Source organism: Poecilia mexicana, unplaced genomic scaffold (genome assembly GCF_051168715.1).
Source record: "Poecilia mexicana isolate PSO_F unplaced genomic scaffold, ASM5116871v1 scaffold_6, whole genome shotgun sequence".
In the NCBI taxonomy this organism is placed as follows: domain Eukaryota; kingdom Metazoa; phylum Chordata; class Actinopteri; order Cyprinodontiformes; family Poeciliidae; genus Poecilia; species Poecilia mexicana.
In genome coordinates, this window is record NW_028263375.1 from 16,636,996 (window position 1) to 16,656,802 (window position 19,807).

The following is a 19,807-nucleotide window of genomic DNA, read 5'->3' on the forward strand; positions in this document are numbered from 1 at the left end:
AAAAATCACAAGCTTGTAATATTGATGAATAAAAACAGGTTAATGATATTTATGCTAAAATGTGCCTTGATAAAGATATGATTTCTATCTATCTATATGCAAAACATAATTTGTGTGTTATGGGAATCTAGATCACAAATATGTTTATGAGCTCACATGTACGACATCCAGTCATAACAAACCTGAGACTTTCACAGAAAGTTGGATTTACAGAGTTTAAATTACACACGGGTGGACTCTATTTACGGATTATGTGACTTCTAAAAGAAATGAATTGCACTGGGTTTTATTTTTGAGTATACAGTTAATCAACATGAGCCCCACACTTTTCAGACTTTAATTTGAAAACCACTCTTTTTCTTTCACTTCACAATCATGCACTACTTTGAGGTGGTCCACCCCTTAAAATCTCTGCATAATAAATCAAATTGATAAATCCAATAAAACAAAATGTAACAAAAGTTGAAGACAGAAGAATTGCTACAAAATGTTTTATATATACATTGAAAAAAACTATTTCACACATAAGTTAGAGGCAGGGGGATCAATATTCTTGCTACTGTGACTGAACAAAATAAACATTTAGGAGCAAACAAAACCCGCGGATCTGACTTTTAAAAGGTTACTGTGACCCAAAGAGTCAACAGAAGACACTGGGACAGATCAAGGACAGTCAGAGGTGGCTTTCTGCCCAGGTCAGAGGGCGCCACAAAGAGAAATAATAAATGTAACTGTTGTATACTGAAGGATTTTCAGGAACTTAATTGTATATCAAGTTAACTGAGAAGACTAATGGGTTGTTTCTGCTTCTTACAGATTTCATTTGACCCTTTTTGGTTTATAATCTTACATTTAACCTTTCAGTGCGCTGAACAAACTCTTTTAAACCCAGTTTGAGATTCAAAGAAACATTTATTTCATTTAGGAAAACATACAAAACAGCATTTCCAAAGTAATTTGGCTTGAGAACCATCTTGGGCTAAAACAGAAGTGAAAAGCACAATATACAGACCGGTCAAACAAGAGCGTAAGTGATCTACGATGATTTGGACACTTCAAATTTTCATCCACATACCCTATCCTAATTATTATCAGATTAGTTCTAAATATTTCTGAATAATTACAAATTATTATTTTTTTTTGATAGAATTGGCTACATTGGCTGGTGGTATGCATTTGATTGTGTGGTGAAGGACAACATGGCAAAGAAAGAGGAAGAAGGGTGGCGCGTGTGGTTCGTATGCAGGAGCATTAACTTTATTTTCTGCTGTTATTATCAAACTGTAAGCCTGGTAAGTGAATGGTTTTTAGCAAGCAGAAACCGAAAATGTTTTATTGTGCTGCAGGAATTTTTTTTATTTTTTATGTATTGTTAGTGTATTGTTTTTGAGGGCTTCAAAAATAGTTTATAAAAACGTACTTTCTGTATAAACATTCATTTAAAAAAATAATTCACAGTTAACCAATTCTTATGCACTAACTACCAGTGAATTGCTATAATTAATCAGCATAATGCTACCAGAGTACCAGTTTACTGCAACTAATACATGAGTTCTGAATTACTGAAGAAATTAAATCTCATTCCAAATATTAAAACATACAATTTTTCAGTGAAACTTCAATCATTTGAATTATGTTTTTTTTTTATACCTAAAATAAAGAAAATTACCTCCATAATTTAATTTGAAAAACTTTGAAGCTTTATTTTACAAGAACAAAAGGAAAGCATACAAATAAGAAAAGATGTAATTACAAAAAGTCCTTTGCACAGTAATAAAATGCATCTATTGTAATAATAATAATAAAAATAAAATGTCTAAAACAACAATCTTCTACGAAGGTGAGAAGATTACCACAAGAAAGCCATACATCTGAGAAGCATGCACATTGAAATGGAAGACACCAAAATGTTCAGGTTAAACACAATAAACCAACCCATAAAAATCTATATTAAAAAACTGGACTTTATCTACCATGTCCTTGATCAGATTTATCTGATCATTTGTCAGTACGTGTGTTTATCTGAAGAGGAATAATCAGAAAATCAGACTCGGAGTGTTTCTAATATTTACCAGCTGAAAGTGAATTATTTCCAGATGAAAGTAAAGAACTCCTTATAAGGCACAGATCATCATTGATTGTCTTGAATCAGAAGGAATGAGAACAGGTGTGCTGTATTGCTTTCTTTTTATGTACAAAATTTGAAAACATAATTAAACATTTGTGGAATTTTATCTCTAGTTACATAAAAATAACACAAAAACAACAACAACATAACTTGCAAACTGCAGCTCTAAGTCCTTAGTTGCTTTTTTCTCCCGCTTACAAATGTTAAAACATCAACAGGAGTGTGAGCTGTGTGTCCAGTCTCCTCTGCTCCATGTCAGTCTGACTTATCTTTCTTTTTGCTGCCTCCTAGAGGAACTTTGTTGACTACTGCAGACCCGACCGCGGTCACGCCGCCAGCCACGGCACACACTCCCCCCTTCACCAGCCCCACTCCCATTACAGGCACGGCAGCTACAGTGCAGACAGCTGTCTTGGTGAGGTCCAGGCTCTTTCCTCCTATCCAAGTCACGCCACCCACTGTAGCTTTGGTGGCTCCATATAACCCCCCCGCCAACCTGCCGAACATCCCCGGCTGTGTCTGTGGGTGGTCCTTGTTGGCATCTGATTTAAAACAACAAAACCAGCATATTGTGAATTGGTTTAATCAGCGACAAAAAGTTATAAATACTATTACTTTTACTTTAATGATCAATTTGTTTTTGAAAGACGGATAGTTTACTCTGTGACTACGAGAGCATCTCCGTAAATAAAAATATCAATGAATAGTTTAGTGATTTATTCAAAAGCATAAACACAGTGAAATGCTTCAAGTGTTTGCATCATTAATTTTCAAGCTAGCTAATTAAAAACTTTAAATTCTGTTTGTTAAAAAAATAAGAATAGTAGATAAATAAAATCATTATTTTTTTTAAACACAAATGTGCCTCCACAAACATATGGAAGACTGCTAATGTGTCAGTTGTCCAGCAGGCAGCCAATAATACTATGTACTATATATAAAGAAGGTGAGCCACAAACAGACTTTGGTGATTAGGCTGGCTGTTCACAAGAATAGAAGATGAGTGGAATAAAGAAGGATAGTGGAGAAAGACACAGAAGCAAAAGGGATCATTTCAGCCTTGAGACAAATGTGAATCAAAGCCCATTCAAGAGTTTGGGGAATATTCACCAAACCTGGATTGAGTCTGGAGTCAGTGCTTCAAAAGCTACCGCACAGGTACAGGGTGAAGTTCTCACAGACAACAATCATTTAGGACACCATGCCATCTGCTGGCGTTGGTGAGGTTTTTCCTCTAAACATTTAAACAGTCTGGGAAAGACCAGTTAAAGAGTTTGTGGTTTTTTTTTTGTTTTGTTTTTTTTTTTAGTTTTTGATAACTTACTTTACGACATTTTAGCAAATTGGAGGCATTTTTTGTGGCATACTTTAGAGCAACACCTCAAACTGCTTTCTTGTGTTACATCTTGTTTAAAAAAAAAAAAGCAAAATAAATCAGCAAAGGTATTAGGAAGAGAAGCGTGAACCTCCACAAGTCTGATTCATCCTTGGATACATATTCCAGACGCCTGACAGTGCCACGTTCTTCTGTTTAAACATTTATATGGATGTATAAACACCAGGGAAATATTCAGCCATTGTACCATTCAGGAAGGACGAATGTGCTTTGGTGCCAAATGTACATATCCACCCAAAGGACAAACGCAAACAACCTTTTCAGGAGGCTGAAGCTGCTGAGAGTGTCAGTATCCACAATGAAACAAGCAATTCACCAACACGGCCTGAAACGCCTGTCAGAAAAATGGCTTTTGGTCTAAAAGCAGCAGCAACAACTAAATAAGATTACAGTTTGCAAATGCCTTCAGGGTTGAAGACATGCACTGCATTTCTACTCTGTTCTACTCTCGTCCATGGGTGTCCAGTTCCTTTACTCAAGGCCTGGTATCCTGAAAGTTTAGATGAGCCTCTGATCCAACTACCTCAACACGATGTCAAAGTTCTGGAGAGGCTCGCAAATTAACCATTATTTGATCCAGGTGTGTTGAACCAAAGAAAAAAAATTCAAACTGATTTTGAACACCTCTGCTATTACATTTGAGGGAAAGAGAGGGAAACTTGCAAACCCTGCTGTGAAGTATTTTGTTGTGAAGTGCAATGAATGAACGTTCTAGCAAACTACTGGTGACGCTTGTACAAGGAAATCCTGGACAACTGACCAAAAACACACTTAAAATGCACTGGTAAAAAATATTTCACTGTATGCTAAATTCTGGCTTGGAGGAGTATTGTTCATGAAAAACGTTTCTCTCGCATTATTTTAGAAAAGATAAATAATTTTGCTCATTCAAACTGAATCAAAGCAGAAAAGTTTAGTTTTATTTCATGCCTGACACGGTAAAGGAACACAGTTTCTGAAACATGATGGAGCTTTTACTTGGAGAACAGCGATAGAAAGTATGTTTCCATAACAGAAACAAGTCCTGTAGCGTTTGCATATTTTTTCAATGCTATTCATGCCTCTCCGTATATGACTCCTTACATATGTCAGAGAAGTTCATTAGGTTTAGGTGATTCTCAAGGCTGCATTCCTGCATTGTAATTTAGACTCAGCATGCCTTCACATTAATTTAACCAAATCCAGCCTGATTATTTTTTCCTTCATTAAATATTAAAAAAGTCAGTTTAAGTCAAAACTTCAACCGTGTTCTTGCCCTTGAGTGTCTTATGAGATGACAAAGGAGATTTAGAGCTCAGCTTACCTGTAGCTTCTGGCTCATCTGTGTGGCATGCAGGCATGTCCTCAGGCACCTGCTCGGCCTGACTCATCTGAGAACAAAAATAACAAAATTACCAAGGTGACTCAAGTAGTTACACGTATGCAGTGACGATTACAGCTGGAGGGATTTTTTTTATCTTCTTCAATATACAGGTTTTACTTTAAAAATGGGACTTTGTCAGAGTGCTGATTAAAGTCATGGTATAAAATAATTCAAGTGTTTTACATATTTACCCGTAAAACAAGCAAATACAACTTATTCCTCAAAAACCTTAGAGGTAAAACATTTGGAACGGGCTATAAGGTCATTAGAAAACAAATTATGTTTATCCATTTAAAGAAAAGTGATTTTATGTTTTTTATTTTTTTTTTTTACAATTAGGAGCTTTCAGACTTTTCCAGGAGTTAACATCCCACTATAATCCCCCCCAAAGATTAGACAATGTTCACAGAAATTTCATAAAAACAGACGTTAGTATTTTGACTTTGATTTTGCTCAATAAAGTAATCAAAGTTAATAATTTAAGTATTGTCTATTCTGAGTTTGTGCTAATTATGTCAGGTTTTTACAATAACATAAAACATTAAGAGTTTGAAGAGGTTGTTCTTTCATGACTATATGCAGTCAAAAGCCTTCACCAGAACAGACTAAATGTCCAATGTGACACCCGTATATAAGTATATAAAATAAAGTGAAGCTGAATGTCAGCACTACACAACAGGCTGCTTTGAGCACACAATGTGTCAGAAAATAAAGGAGTGTGTTTTGGGTGTGCTACTAATACCAAAAACAAGGCCGACCTGTTTATAGTCTGGAACTAAGCTGAACAACATGTTCAAATGGGATGATTAAAATCAAACAGACCAAAAGCTCCTTTTGGGGGTCATTTTGCTGGGATAAAATAAATTTACTAATTAATTATGGATTTTGAAAGATGCCCAAGTTTCACTTTAGCATGATTCTATTTTTTTTTATTGAAAAGTTAGGCACTGAGAAATTCAGTTTTCATTTGTGAATCTCAACAGGATTATAAACGTCTAACAATGTGCAAGTTATTTTTGTACTACTACTCAATTACTACAGTTTACGTAGAAGAAATTGACACAATGTCAGTCTTTCACAGCATATTAATGGCAACAAAATGAATGGACATAATGATAATAAAATATTTAATATATTTAGACAATATCCATCCATCATCTTACATGCGTATCCCTATTAAGATTGTGAGGGGTATCTCTAGTGGTCAACGGGCGAGAGGCGTGGTTCACCCTGGACAGGTCACCAGTCCATTGCAGTATTTAGACTATATCTAAATATGTATTTTATCTTGACATAAACAAAAGCACATTTTTGATATATGGCTCTACTAGAATACATTCAGCCAATGTTTGATGGTAAACATTCAGTAGTTATTAAGGAAGCCCAGGTTGCTTTAACATCAGCCTTTCTGTTTAGTTGGGTCAAGTGTTGCTCATTTTCGTCCTCACAACACCACACCACAAATTCTTTATGGGTTTAGATCAGGTGAGTTTGTTGGTCAATCAAGCACGTCAAGAATGTCATACTCTAAAATTCCTGATAGGCAGCGGACATTGGACTTCATATAACAATACACTAACATTAGAGGACGAAATTGTTCCTCAATTCATCATAATCTGTGGAAGCACACTATATCACAAAGCAAGTTAGGTTTTGTGCTTTTTCACTCTTCCTGAAATGAAAAGTAAACATGGTGATTATATGCAGAGAGGATTTTGGATGACTGAACAACATTGCAGTCTACATTTTCCTGAGGCCAGGTAAGATGCTTCTGAAATGTGGCCTTATAACACCACAGGTTGGTCATCTTCGTGCTGCACTGAAGCAGTATTCCCAGATTGAGAACTGATTGCATGTAGTGTACACTACATGGACATGCTTCTCAGTAGACTGACATTTCTGTAAATTATTATTCTTTTGTAATAATATGTTTCTCTTACAAACTGAATTTCAGGTTTCCACTAACCTTCAGCCATATATATTACAAATGATCATATATTCTTCTTTGTGTAATGAATCCTTACATACTGGTGTGGCTTTATGGACTAAATAGACAGAAAAAGTCTGACAACCCTTCTGGCATTAATAACAGATAATGAAAGGAACTGCAATAATCATGCAATCTGTCTCATTAAGAGATGACATATTTTGCAAACCTGGACATATAACTTCAGGTATATGAAATCTGAAGGCAAAAATTAGCATTTTAAGAGGCTGCTCTAAATAACTGCCGCCGTATTTAAGCCCAGGTCAAAATAACACGTCCATCTAAAATCTCATAACACAACCTAAAGAGATGATTGTTGTAAAAGATGACCACAAAAGGAAACTTACTCAGGAAGTTGCGTCGTGAATTAACTGATGGGGTAATTGTACGAGTTTACCCCTCCAAATAAAGTACCAAACCCAGTCAAAACAATTTATGCTAGCTCCCTGCAACATTTTACGAACGTCAACTTCTACACATATTCTCGTAGAGTAGGATATGCGTTGTTTGACGGCTTTTAACGCAATTAATCCCATATTATAGGACTTTAAAGACACGTTATCGCTCTGCGTGTGGACGACGCCTTCAACCACTGTAATTGCTCGCGCTTTAACGTAAATGTGTAGAATCTTCTAGCTCGTACGTCACGTCGCTCGAGGATTTTTCAACGGTTTTACACGATAACGTTCGACATCCAAACCTCCGTTTACGCTGTTGAAACTGAAATAAACGTCCGAGTTCGCCCTGAATCTGTGGTTATAACGTCATGGCTCTTAGTTTTTCGAAAAAGAAAAAAAAAAAACACTGGTTGTTGTCAAGTTTTCATGGCTGACTCTCGTTAACAAAACTGATCCCTAACGGTCCAAAATAACACTTACCTTGCTGTAATGGTGGCCAGTCGAAAAAAGAAATCCAATGAGTTATAGGATGATTGTGAGACTAAGTAAATAAAATGATAAATACAAAAAAATATGTTGTAGTCCCAAATTTAGAAATAACAAAGGTGCTGCAGGGAGTGAAGCTGGCTGGTGTTGACTGTTTTTAGGAGGTTCTCAATCTCCACCCACAAAGCACACACGCAGAGGTACAGTCTGCAAACTGGATCTCTGAATCTGCTGAACTTCACAAGCATGAAATGATGACATAGATGATCATAAATGCCTTTTTAAAGTGTATTAATAAAAGTGCATTCCTTTTTATTTAACTAATGATTCTGAACACATACTGAGGGATGTTTGGGGGTTGCAAATGAGGAGATTAAATGTTTATAATCTGTAAAGACCACCCCCCGACCCTCACCCAAACTGTCACTCAATGTTGGCGGGAGGCTACAAAATAAACCATTCAAATGAACTGAATCATTCATGCGTTACCAAACTGATCAAAATACAGCAGCCCCGCCTCTTCCTCAGGGAGGAAGTGACGATTAAGGTGTTTTTGCGGCCTTCAAGTCAAGATCGTCTCTTACAAGGAGATGAGTCTCTACCATCCCTCGGTAACAATGTTTCTATGATAGGTTATTGGAACCATAGACATGAATGCTATGGTTGGCACAATGTGATCGGGTTCATTAATAATCCCCAAACGAGATATAAAATACTTTTAAATTGCCCATTAGATGTTTATTTAATTATAGGAATATAGTAAAATTATGTCTTCTAAGGTATCTAAATGATGGTAGATTATTGAAGGACTCTATATTCCTTGGACAAACCAAGGTTTTTAGATGAATCTACTTTCTTGCTATGTTTTTTTCTGTTCTTTAGTAGATCTGAATCTGAAGTTTATGTATCACATTATGTGTCTTATAAATATGTCAGTCTCATAAGATACAGAAATCACCAGTAGCAAGGTTTCCCATTGTCTTCAGAAACACTTTATGACCTTTAGCAAGCTCTACATGTCAAATTCATCTTCAAGAATGTCACATCTGGATAACCAGATGTGACATGTCCTGAATTTGTACGGGACAATGAAGGATAATTCTGTTCTATTCTATTCCAAACCAAAGTGTACACGATTATTAGGATGTTTTACATTTACATCTACCACAAAATGCATCTATTATGTATAGAAACTTAGCTTACAACATGCTGGAATTAAAAGGCAATCATTGTTTATTTATTTATTTATTAAAGATCAACAGATTAACAAAAGATTCAACAGCAGTTTATCATCAAATTAGAATGACATGCATGAACAAGTATATCCACTCTTTTAGATTTGAATAACGCAGGGAAATTGGTGTTAAAAGCGGAAACACTGCGTCATGTGACACCATTCTCGTTTCCCGCCTGTATTAGTTCTTGATGACTTATTTAGTCCACGGAATAAAACGCGGAGTGAGACCTCTGCTCCCTAAAACTTAGACTCCATGCAGATTTCCTTTTCTGCGTGTGGCTGAGAGGAAGACAGACTAATTTAAAATAAGTAAACCCGATTCTGCTGACCCGACCGCCACAGGTGACGGAGTTCCACTGTGGATTTTAGCGTCACAGCCGCTGAGCCAGCTTCCGTTTGGTTGTTAAAGCATTCAGGCTGAAGCAGCTCAGTCTGCCTGCATCTCTCGTCGAGCAATCTGGAGACAGGCAGGTAACTCCTTGTAACACCGCAGTGGGGAAAAAAACAAACAAAAAAAAACAAGCTATGATTGGTCTAGGTTTCAATCCCTGTTTACCTTTTTAAAGTATTTCAGCACCATCTTACCGAAGAATGGTGAAATATTGTATTCAATAGGATTTTTCTCCAGTTCCTTATTGTCGTTTTTTTAAGCATTAACTTAAATATACTTATTGTTTATCTGTACTGCAGTTCATAGGGGCGACCAAAAACATTTTGCTGTTACAGTTATACCCTTACAGCTAAAAGTGTTTGCTGAATCGTCAATAAATCTGTGATGTGCTCTGTGGACAGGACACGACATGTTTTTGTATAATTTAAAGTGACTCAAAGCACAGAAGGTCTGAACTGCAGCTTTCAAAAGTACTTCATTTGAAAAAAGGGTAATTATCAAACAAACTGTATGTCTCTGCACAGACAGACAAATATAAATTAATTTGTGGGGCAGGTTTATCAGAGTAGTTTGGAAAAGAATTGAAATTCCCCCCAAAATATGGAGAAAACAAAAGTATGGAAAAATATTAGTGTTTTCTCGATTTTTTTCCCCCCAATGTTTTTCTTTTGTCCTTCCTTGTATTCTTTTTTTCTCTTCCTCATGTCCTTGCTTTATGTTGGCTTACTTTCATTGTCTCTTGCCCTCTGTTTTACTATCTTTGTTGGATGCATGTTTTCTTTCTCCCTCCTATATTTTTTCTTGTGCCTGTATTCATTCACTTTTTGTCTTCTATCTTTCCTTTGTACTTCCTCTTCCTTCCTTGTGTTTACTTCCTTTTGCCTCTTCTGCCCTTTTTGTGTCTTTTCCACCCTTGCTTCCTTATATCCTTCCTTCTTGCCCCCAGCCGTCTCCACCTACAATGACCCACCGAAGAAATTTAAATAATTCAAGGCACTACAACGATAACGCTCTCTTTGGGATTAATAAAATATTTTTAAATTTAATGGTGAACATCGACCAGAATTTATCATTAGAGATGGCAAGTTAACTGATAGTTAGCAGTAAACTCACTTATGGCTAACAATCTAATACAAGCCGGCCATTGTGTGGTCAGTAAATTAATTTATGTTGTTGTTAGTTTTATTTATGTATTTGAATAAATGTTCTTCGTTTTTTTTTTTTCATGTTAGGCTTCCTCAGAATTGAACAGTTTTTATGTAATGACCTTAAACTACCAGCAGGTGTCAGTGTGGGCTTACACTGCAGACACTCGGCATGTTTTTGTTTTGGATCTAGAAAAGTTTTACACATTTATAATATTGAGACATGGTTGAATATTTGAATTGGTAATAACTCATGTACTGCTTGTTTACATTTTATTTCTAAAAAAAAAACAAAACCTCATGTTAGTTGCAGAAATGCAGCATTTTAATTCTCCAAGTGAAGATTTTTCCCTTCACATACGTTTGTAGGTAAACAGGAAAAGTGTGTAGTTTTTTTTTAAAAGAATATCATCATAAACATCACTTCTACTCTTTATCTTCTGCAACAAGATCGACTGGATAATTACTGGTCAAACGTACTTAAAGTTGGAATTTGCTAAAAAAAAAAAAAAAAAAAAAAAAAGTTTATTCTCTTGTCTTATACCTTCAGAGAATTGACATTGATTTCTGATATGTTATTAATTAAGTGCCAGTGTGTCTTTTGAGGGGCAACAAGACAAGTCATTACTTAGCCATCGACCCACTGGGCCAGTTTAACCCCGCCGCCACCCACCATCCTCTGTGTGTGAGCAAACAACATCCTAACACAAATTAGGACTCAGCGCTTTGTGTCAATAGAGAGGCCAACAAAGATGCTACACAGAGTGATATGTCATTAGTGAGCAGGTGGGGAGGGAGAACACGGAGCCGTTGCCTCTTCAGCAAAGTAATGAAGAGCTTTCCATGGCGACCAGGCTGCCGGTCGTTGTCCCCCGGGCTGGGGGTACGGGGGAGATCAAAGTTGGCCGTCCTCGACTCCTCTGTGAGTGGAGGGTTAAATGCTGGGGTTGCAGCAGAAAAGCACCTCATTAAACTTAGCCAAACCTGCTTTAAGATGCAGCTGAGCTGGGCTCACAGACTCCAGCTCCACATTTTAGCTGTTTATCTCTTTTAAACTTTCTGCAACAAGTTGCAGAAAGTGGAATCTGAGTAAAGTTACACTAAAATCATCCTTGTAATGACCTTACAAGGATGATTTTTTTTCCCCATCAAAATAATGAGGGTTCATCTGAAAATATTGAATGAGTTTATGGGGTCGGAGTTCATAAGTTTCTTTCTTCTTCCTACTCCTTTTTGAGCAAGTTAAGAGTATTGTACAAAAATATGTCTTTTGCTTTCCTTGTTCATGTGTGTAATTTTATACTTCTGTCATGTTCGAAATAAATAAATAAAAATAATCCTTAAAAAATGACATGAATGTTCAGCGCTTTACAAAGTGAAGGCCACCAGCGACGTTCTGCCAAACATACAACAGAAAGTTTAAAAAAAAAAAACAGTTGTCAAACCAGTCTTGACCATCCATCCATCATTTGCTTGCATTTACCAAAACTGAAAACAATTTTTTGTAGGTATCAACAAATGACGTATTCTTTAAATTTTGTTTTGAGTTTAATAAAAATCAGATAGCATTGAGGGATAATGGAAATTATCTTGTGATTCTTTAATTTCTGTTAAAAACTGTGGGGTTTTTCAAAGGGAAAAGAAAACGAACGGTTTAATGGCCACTAAAAGTCTGACTTGTTCATCTCCTAAATTTCATCTGCATAAAAAGATGGTATGATAAAATCAGTTGTGATGAATTGATTTATTAAAAGGATTAATCAATTTAGTAGTTGATTAATCCTTAACTGGAGGACACATACTCTAAAATGTGCCATTTCTTGAAAGAACAACACAGAGCAGGGATTTAAGTCAAACCTGTTCAAAAATATATATATTTTGCATTTAAGATAAGTCTGTAAATCTGTTCCACCCATAACTTCTCACTTGCCTAGTTTTAGCTTCATCTGCGTCAAATTCTGCAATAAAATGTTTATTTTCTCAATAGGAATTGAATTATTAGTTTTTTGCATCTTTTAATGTTTTTCTACTATTTTAATAAAAAGGTCTTAAGTGGATAAATGAAAAATCTGCAGGATGTGAAAATTTTCTCCTTTTTTCTTACCACTTCATCGTCAGAATAATAGCTAATAGTAATCAATTGGTAAAATAATTGTTTTTTCCTCTGCATGCAGTGTTAATAATTATACTACTGAATGTCTTTTAGGCAAACACATCAGTATTTGCTCATAGTGTTCTCCGGTTTCACCCTGTTAGCTGTGTCTTTGTTGCTTTAGCACCAACTTGTTGCCCACTTTTCTTGCCGGCTTCTAGCCTTTGGTCTGAGCCTCCAGCATTTTGAAAGGATTATCAGACAGCATGACGTTTTAGTGGAGGAGATGGGGTGGGGCAGTTTTGAAGGTGATCACTGAGGTGTTCCCAGTGTTGTGAGGCGCTCTTAATTAGATAACTGTATCCCCTCGTATGAGCAGCCGCTATCCTGGTGGTCCTGTTATGGGACACGCAGATTTTCGATCTGGGAGATCTGCGAGAGCAAGTAGTGTGAAAGGGCAAGCAAGGAGGGGGCGGGGGGCTTCTAAATCCGCATAATGCCCTTTGTCATTTATACAAGGATTTATTTGTCATTAAAGAATAATAACAGCGTCTACAGACATTTAGAGATTTATCTAATAAAATGGAAGCATTTCAGAGATTCTGAACAATTATATTTACAAAAAAAAATAAAAAATTACTTTTGTGCTCGTGCAAACTAAAAGAAATTCAACTTACCCAACTGCGACCATACTTGGAAAGGGTATTTGTCCTGTTAAGATGCTGTGTGATGCTAGCTCTCACCATCTGTGAGAAACCTTAATAACTGGGCCTGTGATTTATTGCCTGTACTCAGCAGTGTCTTTTTGAGAGCAGACCAGACAAAAGCAGAGACCCTCACCCTCCTACTGTTTTTAATAGTTCTGTAGGATGTGAAGGGGCTGGAGGGGGCTCTAGTAACGCAGGGGCTTCAGTCTTAAAGGAGGAAAAAGATTGAGGACCTTAAATGAAAGTAGGGAATTGGGATGGTTGTCTCTTCTATTTCTTAAACATGAGATTTATCTGTTTTAAGCTCAATAAATAACTTTCTAAAAACTGAGCTTGATATAATTAAATTAGGGTTTTCTAGTATTGAGGCTTTTATCTAGTAGACTTTTCACATCCCTTAACTTGGTCTAGATTTTCTATTCTAAAATGGCTTTATCGGCGTTGGGTTAAAATGTTAAAGCGTCTTTGGGAGCAATTCCAACCTCGAGTCTTCTTGGGTTTGTCTCTACAAGCTTTGCAAACCTGTAGATCTTCTTAAGCTGTCAGGCTAAATGGGAACAGTCAGTAGACGGCCATTTTAGCTCTTTCCAGAGAATTGTATTCAAGTCCAGGCTCTGACTGGCCCACACAACTCAAATATGTCCAGTCTGCTTTGTCACCTTTGCTCTGTGCTTGAGGTCATTATCATAACAGAAGATTAATCATCGCCTTAGTTTTCTTGACAAATCTCTGTCGTTAGCCGCTAATCACCAAAACTAATCACCAAACTCTTGGGCTGGCCGATGTTGCTGATAATCGTATCATGATATATGGTACTAGTACTAGACAGTGACTATTGTTCTCCATACATGACACCTTTTTTAGTTCATCACATCAGACAAATTTGACTTTTTAGGGTCCTTCCATTTCTATGGTGTTTAGCGACATTTCAGACAAAATATTAGTATCGGCTAAAATCAGAATCTGCTGCTCAGGCTTTTTTTAAGATTGGTAATCTGGGATCGGCCAAAAAAACCACGATCGGTACACCCCTACTCTTAATCTTTTCTGATCTTTTATGGCTTGTCTCCTTTAAGGTGGATGTAGAAGGAAGTTTGTTTCATGAAAGCTTAATTTGTTGAAACCCTTTTGGCCACTTCTTTGTCGTCTCTGCCGGATTGCTCAGCCTTTCCGACTTTCTTTAAAAGCATGGAATAGTTTTAGGTGACCCTTCTCCCTCCTCCTTGGGCTCTGTCCTTATTGAAGCTTGCCTATGTATCATTTATCTCCTCTGTCCCCGCCACCCTCAGCTGGTTTTCTCAACGTGATTGTGGGGCCGTAAGGGCGCCTTTTCCCCGCTCACCCAGCTGGGTTTGTTGACTTTTATCAACTTCTCTCTTTTTCCTCATCCCACCCCTGTTTTTAACTCTCATCCCTCCCCTTCACCTCTCGGCGCTACGCTCCGCTTTCCCTGAACAGTAAAGCTGCCACAGCTGTGGACTGTATTAGCATAGCAGCTATGGAGATAATGGGGAGCTGAGGGGGCTAAATATATTGCAGCCATTAGCTTTTGTTCGGCTGTTGACAGTTTTAAAACATTTCAGCTTCCCCTCTGTGTAAAGAGACTCGGGAGAAAAGGATGTCGGGATGATTTCAGTGTAACAGCTTTTTAAATACAAGACGAGGAAGAGGAGGGAGAGGAGGAATGGCAACTGAAAAATAAATGACTGAAAACATCTTGTATCTAATAAGCCTGTTACGTTATTAAAGTGAGTCAAAAAACCTTTTTAATTCAAGTTCGTTTGGGAAATAAAATGTCAAGTGTAATCTTTGAGTCTTGCTTTGCCTTCTGGATCAGAACTTGTGTGTTTAGCCGCATTTCTTTCCAAGACAAAAACATTGAAGTAAATTGTCCTGCCATTTTGTTTGTGTGTGCTATTGGTTTTTACTTTCCATAGAAAGTACTACTGACCTGGTGCTTATGTGTTAAGCTGCAGCAGAGCTATTGTTGCTATAAATTTGCACTTTTTTTTTTCTTGGAGGAGACTTTTTGGGGTTTTTCTCATAGAAAGCACACTTGCTTTTTGTGTTGCTTTGTCTCCTTGGTGAGATCAAGTTTATTTGTGTAGCACATTGGAGAACAGCTGTGGTTGGACAAAGTTCTTCACCCAAAAAGCAACAAATAATAATAATTCTAACATAAAACCAAATACTCAGAAAGAAGTCCAACAAATTATTCTCTGAAGAAGAACGACTCTCAGAGATATTGCTTGGATTAAATGTGTGTGATTTTGAACATTTTTTATTTATTTTTTCCTTTCATCTGAGATATATCAAGCCAACTCTTTTGTGTGAAGTTGTTTTTCTCTTCTGGACAAATCAACCAAGAGAGCTTTTGATGCCATCATTAAGTTGTACTCGTTTTCTACTAGCGCAGTGCTAATTTCTTCAGCTGGGTCTCTTTCCTGAATAAACTGTAGACTCAGATCTGAACTGGATTGAGTTCAGATTAACTGAATATTAATTGGGAATTGGGTTTCTTAAAAGTGAAAGTAGCTAGACGTAACATTGGTTGTGAATCTGTAATGTATAAAGGAACTGAATGGAAACTAGAACTGCCTGTTGTTCTTACGGTTTTACCAGGTGTTGGAATGAACAGGTCCAGGTCCAGTAGGGATAGAAAAGTTCCCCAGCCTCCGGGCACCAGGTCAACCCGCAGCTCCAGCTCCCAGGCCAGGCATCCAGGACCTGCAGAACCCCAGGACTCGTGGCAGGGTCCGTATGGAAAGCAACGAAGGAAGCAGCCTGACTCGGCTCTGGCTCAGGACCTCAGCCTGATGAGTGTGAGCAGACCGGACTCTGCAAGGTGAAAACATGCTACCTGCAGCCACATGCTTTGAAAGTAGAACTAACAGAACAGGAGTAATACTGGATTTATTCCCCTTAATTTTTGTCGTGGTACTAAAATAAGAATAAGGCCTGTCAGTGTTTTTGTAAACTACACCTGGACCTTTTTGTTTTTCCAACAGTAAAGGAACGATGTCCGCAGCTGGCAGTGTTCCCATGCAGGTCTGTCCGTCCTCTGAGTCCACATCTGACCAGATCGTTCCATCTTCATTCCCGGTGAAGTCCACTTCTTCCCGGAGCGGCCTGTTGTCGGTGGCTCGGCTTGTGAAACTGGGCCGCTGTAAAAACATACTGGTGGTTGTAGGAGCAGGAATCAGCACGCCCAGTGGCATCCCAGACTTCCGGTCCGTATCTGTCTTTTATTTTCTGTTTCTGATTAATGACTTCACTCCTCGTCAGTGTGGTCTCACTCGCTGTGGAGTTTTTTTTTTTTTTAATCTTGTTTTTTTATTTGTACTTTGTTTCTTTGGATTACTGCCATGATGTGTCTTAACGAGAGCTCTACGTTGTCTCCAGGACTCCAGGAACGGGTCTCTATGCCAACCTGGAGAAGTACAACATCCCTTACCCTGAGGCCATTTTCAACATCGACTACTTCTCCAACGACCCCCAGCCTTTCTTCTCCTTGGCCAAGGCTCTGTATCCCGGCTGCCACCGTCCCAACTACATCCACTACTTCATCCGCATGCTCCACCACAAAGGTCTGCTGCTCCGGCTGTACACCCAGAACATCGATGGGCTGGAGAAAGGCGAGTTAGGACACAGACAGACATCCAAATGTCTACCGCAGCGTTCCAACGCCGTCTCAGACTTCATTTATGCTTTTGTTGTCCATCCCACCTTCCATTCTTCTTTCCATCTTTCCTCTTTTCAATTTATTTTCACAATTGTCCTTTTGTGCTTTTATTCTTCCTTCCTTTCTACCTCATACAGTCTGTGGTTTTCCCTAATTCTATATTTCAAGCCAAAACATTTCATAACCTCATGTACCTAAACTTTAACTAGGACCTTCATCACTTCAGTAAATATATTTAATAAGGTACATAAAAATGAAAAATAACTTTAAGAAATACATAATTTACATAATGAATAAATTCCTTTTAGGTATTCAATGTTTTTATGTTTGGCATCATTTAAATATATTGAATTAATAAATGTACAACATTATTAAAGAGGTTTTTTGTTTAAAAGCTAAAATGTATACTATTAGTTTCACATTTTCTTAATCATTTCAAGTTTAAGTTGTAATTTGTCATGAATTTAATAGAAACTGTCATTAGAGACTCAGAGATCTCAGATATGGAGGTTCAGACACTGCTTTGACTTTATAAACATGGACATTTACGGAAGAAGTAGTTTTTTGAAACTACTAAGATTCGTTTATAAAACAATAACTCAGTAAAGGTGATTTAAAAAAAACAACGTATTAATTTGAACTGCTTTCTCCTGTCTCTTGACTTGATTTTCTGCCTTGGTCTCAGTAATTTAAAGTGCCGTTCCTCTCCTCAGTGTGCGGCATCCCTGAAGACAAACTCGTGGAGGCCCACGGTAGTTTTACCACAGCTTCCTGCCACCTGTGCTACACGCCGTATCCTGCCGAGGAGGCTAAAGTACGTCGAGTCCACAACCTGCCAAATGCTGTCCGCTGATTTATTCGGCCTTGTGATGTTTTCTTTTGTGTTTCGCAGGTTGCTATAATGACTGACAACATCCCCACCTGCTCCTTCTGCGCCGCTACTGTCAAACCTGACGTTGTGTTTTTTGGAGAAGACCTCCCAGAGAAATATTTTCTCCACACGAAAGACTTCCCCAAAGCAGACCTGCTCATCATTATGGGGACTTCTTTAAAGGTGAGCTTCAACTTGATTCGTAAAATCAGACTCGCATCCCTGTAGCGTCTGATCTTTAATAAAGTGTTTTGTTTTCAGATCGAGCCTTTTGCTAGCCTAGTGAATACGGTGCGCTCCACTGTGCCTCGTCTGCTCCTGAACCGGCATGCTGTGGGCCCCTTCGAGAGGGTCCCGCTGCGGAGAGGGGACCACATGGAGCTGGGGGATCTGGCAGACTCGGTCAGGAGGTTCGCAGAGATCCTTGGCTGGAGCGGTGAAATCGAAGAAATGATGAGGACTCAGGAAAAGTCGGTGAGTTGGTCAGGACACACAGCATCAGCAAAAAGTTGATTTATTTCATTAAATGAATTCAAAAGTCTTTTAAATAGATTGATTACACAGTCAGATAGACATCAAGTTTTATTTCTGTTAACTTAGATTATTATGGCCAATGAAAAACCTGGAATTCAGTTTCTAAGAAATAAGCAATGCTGAATTAAATGTCTGCTCACAGAACTCATATATGTGTTTCAATACAGCTATTTAAATGCAATGCTGATTTAAACCCTACTTCCAACCCCTCTTGGCTTTGTAAATCTTTGTTTACAAAGTCTTTGGCTGGTAGTTTGGATATTGACTGAAGGTCAATATCCAAACTCTTCTACAGTTTTTTTCTATTTGCGTTTTGCAGGATTTTGCTTTATTCTGTTGCTTCAGTTGACTTCAAACGCTTCTGCAGTTTTCACCTAAACATTCACACTGCATTTTTCTCAAGCTCTAAAGCATGCTGGACAGCGGGACCAGGTTTCAAAACCGTTGTCATAGAAAGTCTTAAGTCGTGAAGTTGAACAGCTAAAAGCCTCCCTCTGCCTACATATCCCAGAATGCTGTGCGGCTCAGCGAATACTTTACCTTCCTAAAATAATGGCCTAAAGCATCTTTTGGCAATTAAATGAGGTGATTTTTTTTTCTTTCTTCTGGTCAAAGTCACATTTGACTAAAATTGACATAACCCTTATTTTAGGAAGGTGATGATTTTGAATATTGACAATTCTGAGACATTATCTATTGATATTATTGATTTATCGTTCAGCTCCGATGCCCAACAATAAAGACCAACCAAAGGCTTAAATTAAAGCAACCTGTGTTTCCTCAAAGCAGCACCAGAGCCACTCTAATGCAAAAATTAATGGAAAATGCCAACAATTTTTTTTTTATTAGAAACCCCTTAATGATGGGCCTTTATTGTAACAAATAAATGTTATCCATAATTAATATAATTATGGATATAAGTTTCACTTTTTAATATAGTTTACGTGATTATTTGAGATGAAGTCCTTCTTGCAGGGCATCCCTCCTGTGGTAACCAATGGATCATCATCATCATCAGAGACTGAAGACATGCAGACATCCAGACCAGGCGCTGAAGGAAGCTGCAGCGAGGACACCGACTCAGAAACGGACAGCAAAAGCTCTGCGTCTTCCAGAGCAAGCAAATAACTCCTCAGCCTGTAATACGACAGTTCAGGAGAAATTCATTTCGGCTGCTCTGTAAATATGCAGGTTGTTTTGCTTCACATCTGTCATAGTCAATGTGAAGTGTTTTTGTTTATATGTAGATATAAGGTGGTTAATCTAGTTTCCATCCAGAACACTAGTAAATATTCCCCAAAGTGATTTTATATGTCCGAGGCTAATAAAGTTGTTTTATCTCAATCATGCACTGTTCAATATTTAATAAATGCTTCTCTTTGCAAAGGAG

General features: G+C 37.7%; 2 protein-coding genes across 3 annotated transcripts; one reads left to right on the forward strand and one right to left on the reverse strand.

Annotated features, from left to right (window-relative positions):
* Positions 1-892: 892 nt before the first annotated feature.
* tmem263 (transmembrane protein 263) lies at positions 893-7,939 on the reverse strand. Its single transcript, XM_014984090.2, has 3 exons — positions 7,753-7,939; positions 4,828-4,894; positions 893-2,670 (listed from the first exon to the last, which is right to left on the reverse strand). The coding sequence occupies exons 2-3, from the start codon at positions 4,892-4,894 to the stop codon at positions 2,384-2,386; spliced, it is 354 nt and encodes a 117-aa protein (XP_014839576.1). The 5' UTR covers positions 7,753-7,939; the 3' UTR covers positions 893-2,383.
* A 1,215-nt stretch (positions 7,940-9,154) lies between these two features.
* Positions 9,155-19,806, forward strand: LOC106916066 (NAD-dependent protein deacetylase sirtuin-3). Of its 2 annotated transcripts, none has more exons than XM_014984088.2 (8): positions 9,155-9,466; positions 15,953-16,175; positions 16,339-16,560; positions 16,733-16,965; positions 17,726-17,826; positions 17,905-18,066; positions 18,145-18,357; positions 19,393-19,806. In XM_014984088.2, the coding sequence occupies exons 2-8, from the start codon at positions 15,961-15,963 to the stop codon at positions 19,543-19,545; spliced, it is 1,299 nt and encodes a 432-aa protein (XP_014839574.2). In that variant the 5' UTR covers positions 9,155-9,466; positions 15,953-15,960; the 3' UTR covers positions 19,546-19,806. The 2 variants fall into 2 exon arrangements, with proteins under 2 accessions (XP_014839574.2, XP_014839575.2); XM_014984089.2 differs by having other exon boundaries at positions 9,155-9,462.
* The last annotated feature ends 1 nt before the right edge of the window (position 19,807 follows it).

Excerpts from the sequence above, each read along its gene's own strand:
- tmem263 (XM_014984090.2), bottom strand. The coding sequence starts at position 4,894 with ATGAGTCAGGCCGAGCAGGTGCCTGAGGACATGCCTGCATGCCACACA. Across the intron at positions 2,671-4,827 it reads AGATGAGCCAGAAGCTACAG|ATGCCAACAAGGACCACCCA; the intron begins GTAAGCTGAGCT and ends GTTTTAAATCAG.
- LOC106916066 (XM_014984088.2), top strand. The coding sequence starts at position 15,961 with ATGAACAGGTCCAGGTCCAGTAGGGATAGAAAAGTTCCCCAGCCTCCG. Across the intron at positions 16,561-16,732 it reads AGTGGCATCCCAGACTTCCG|GACTCCAGGAACGGGTCTCT; the intron begins GTCCGTATCTGT and ends CGTTGTCTCCAG. Across the intron at positions 17,827-17,904 it reads ATCCTGCCGAGGAGGCTAAA|GTTGCTATAATGACTGACAA; the intron begins GTACGTCGAGTC and ends TGTGTTTCGCAG.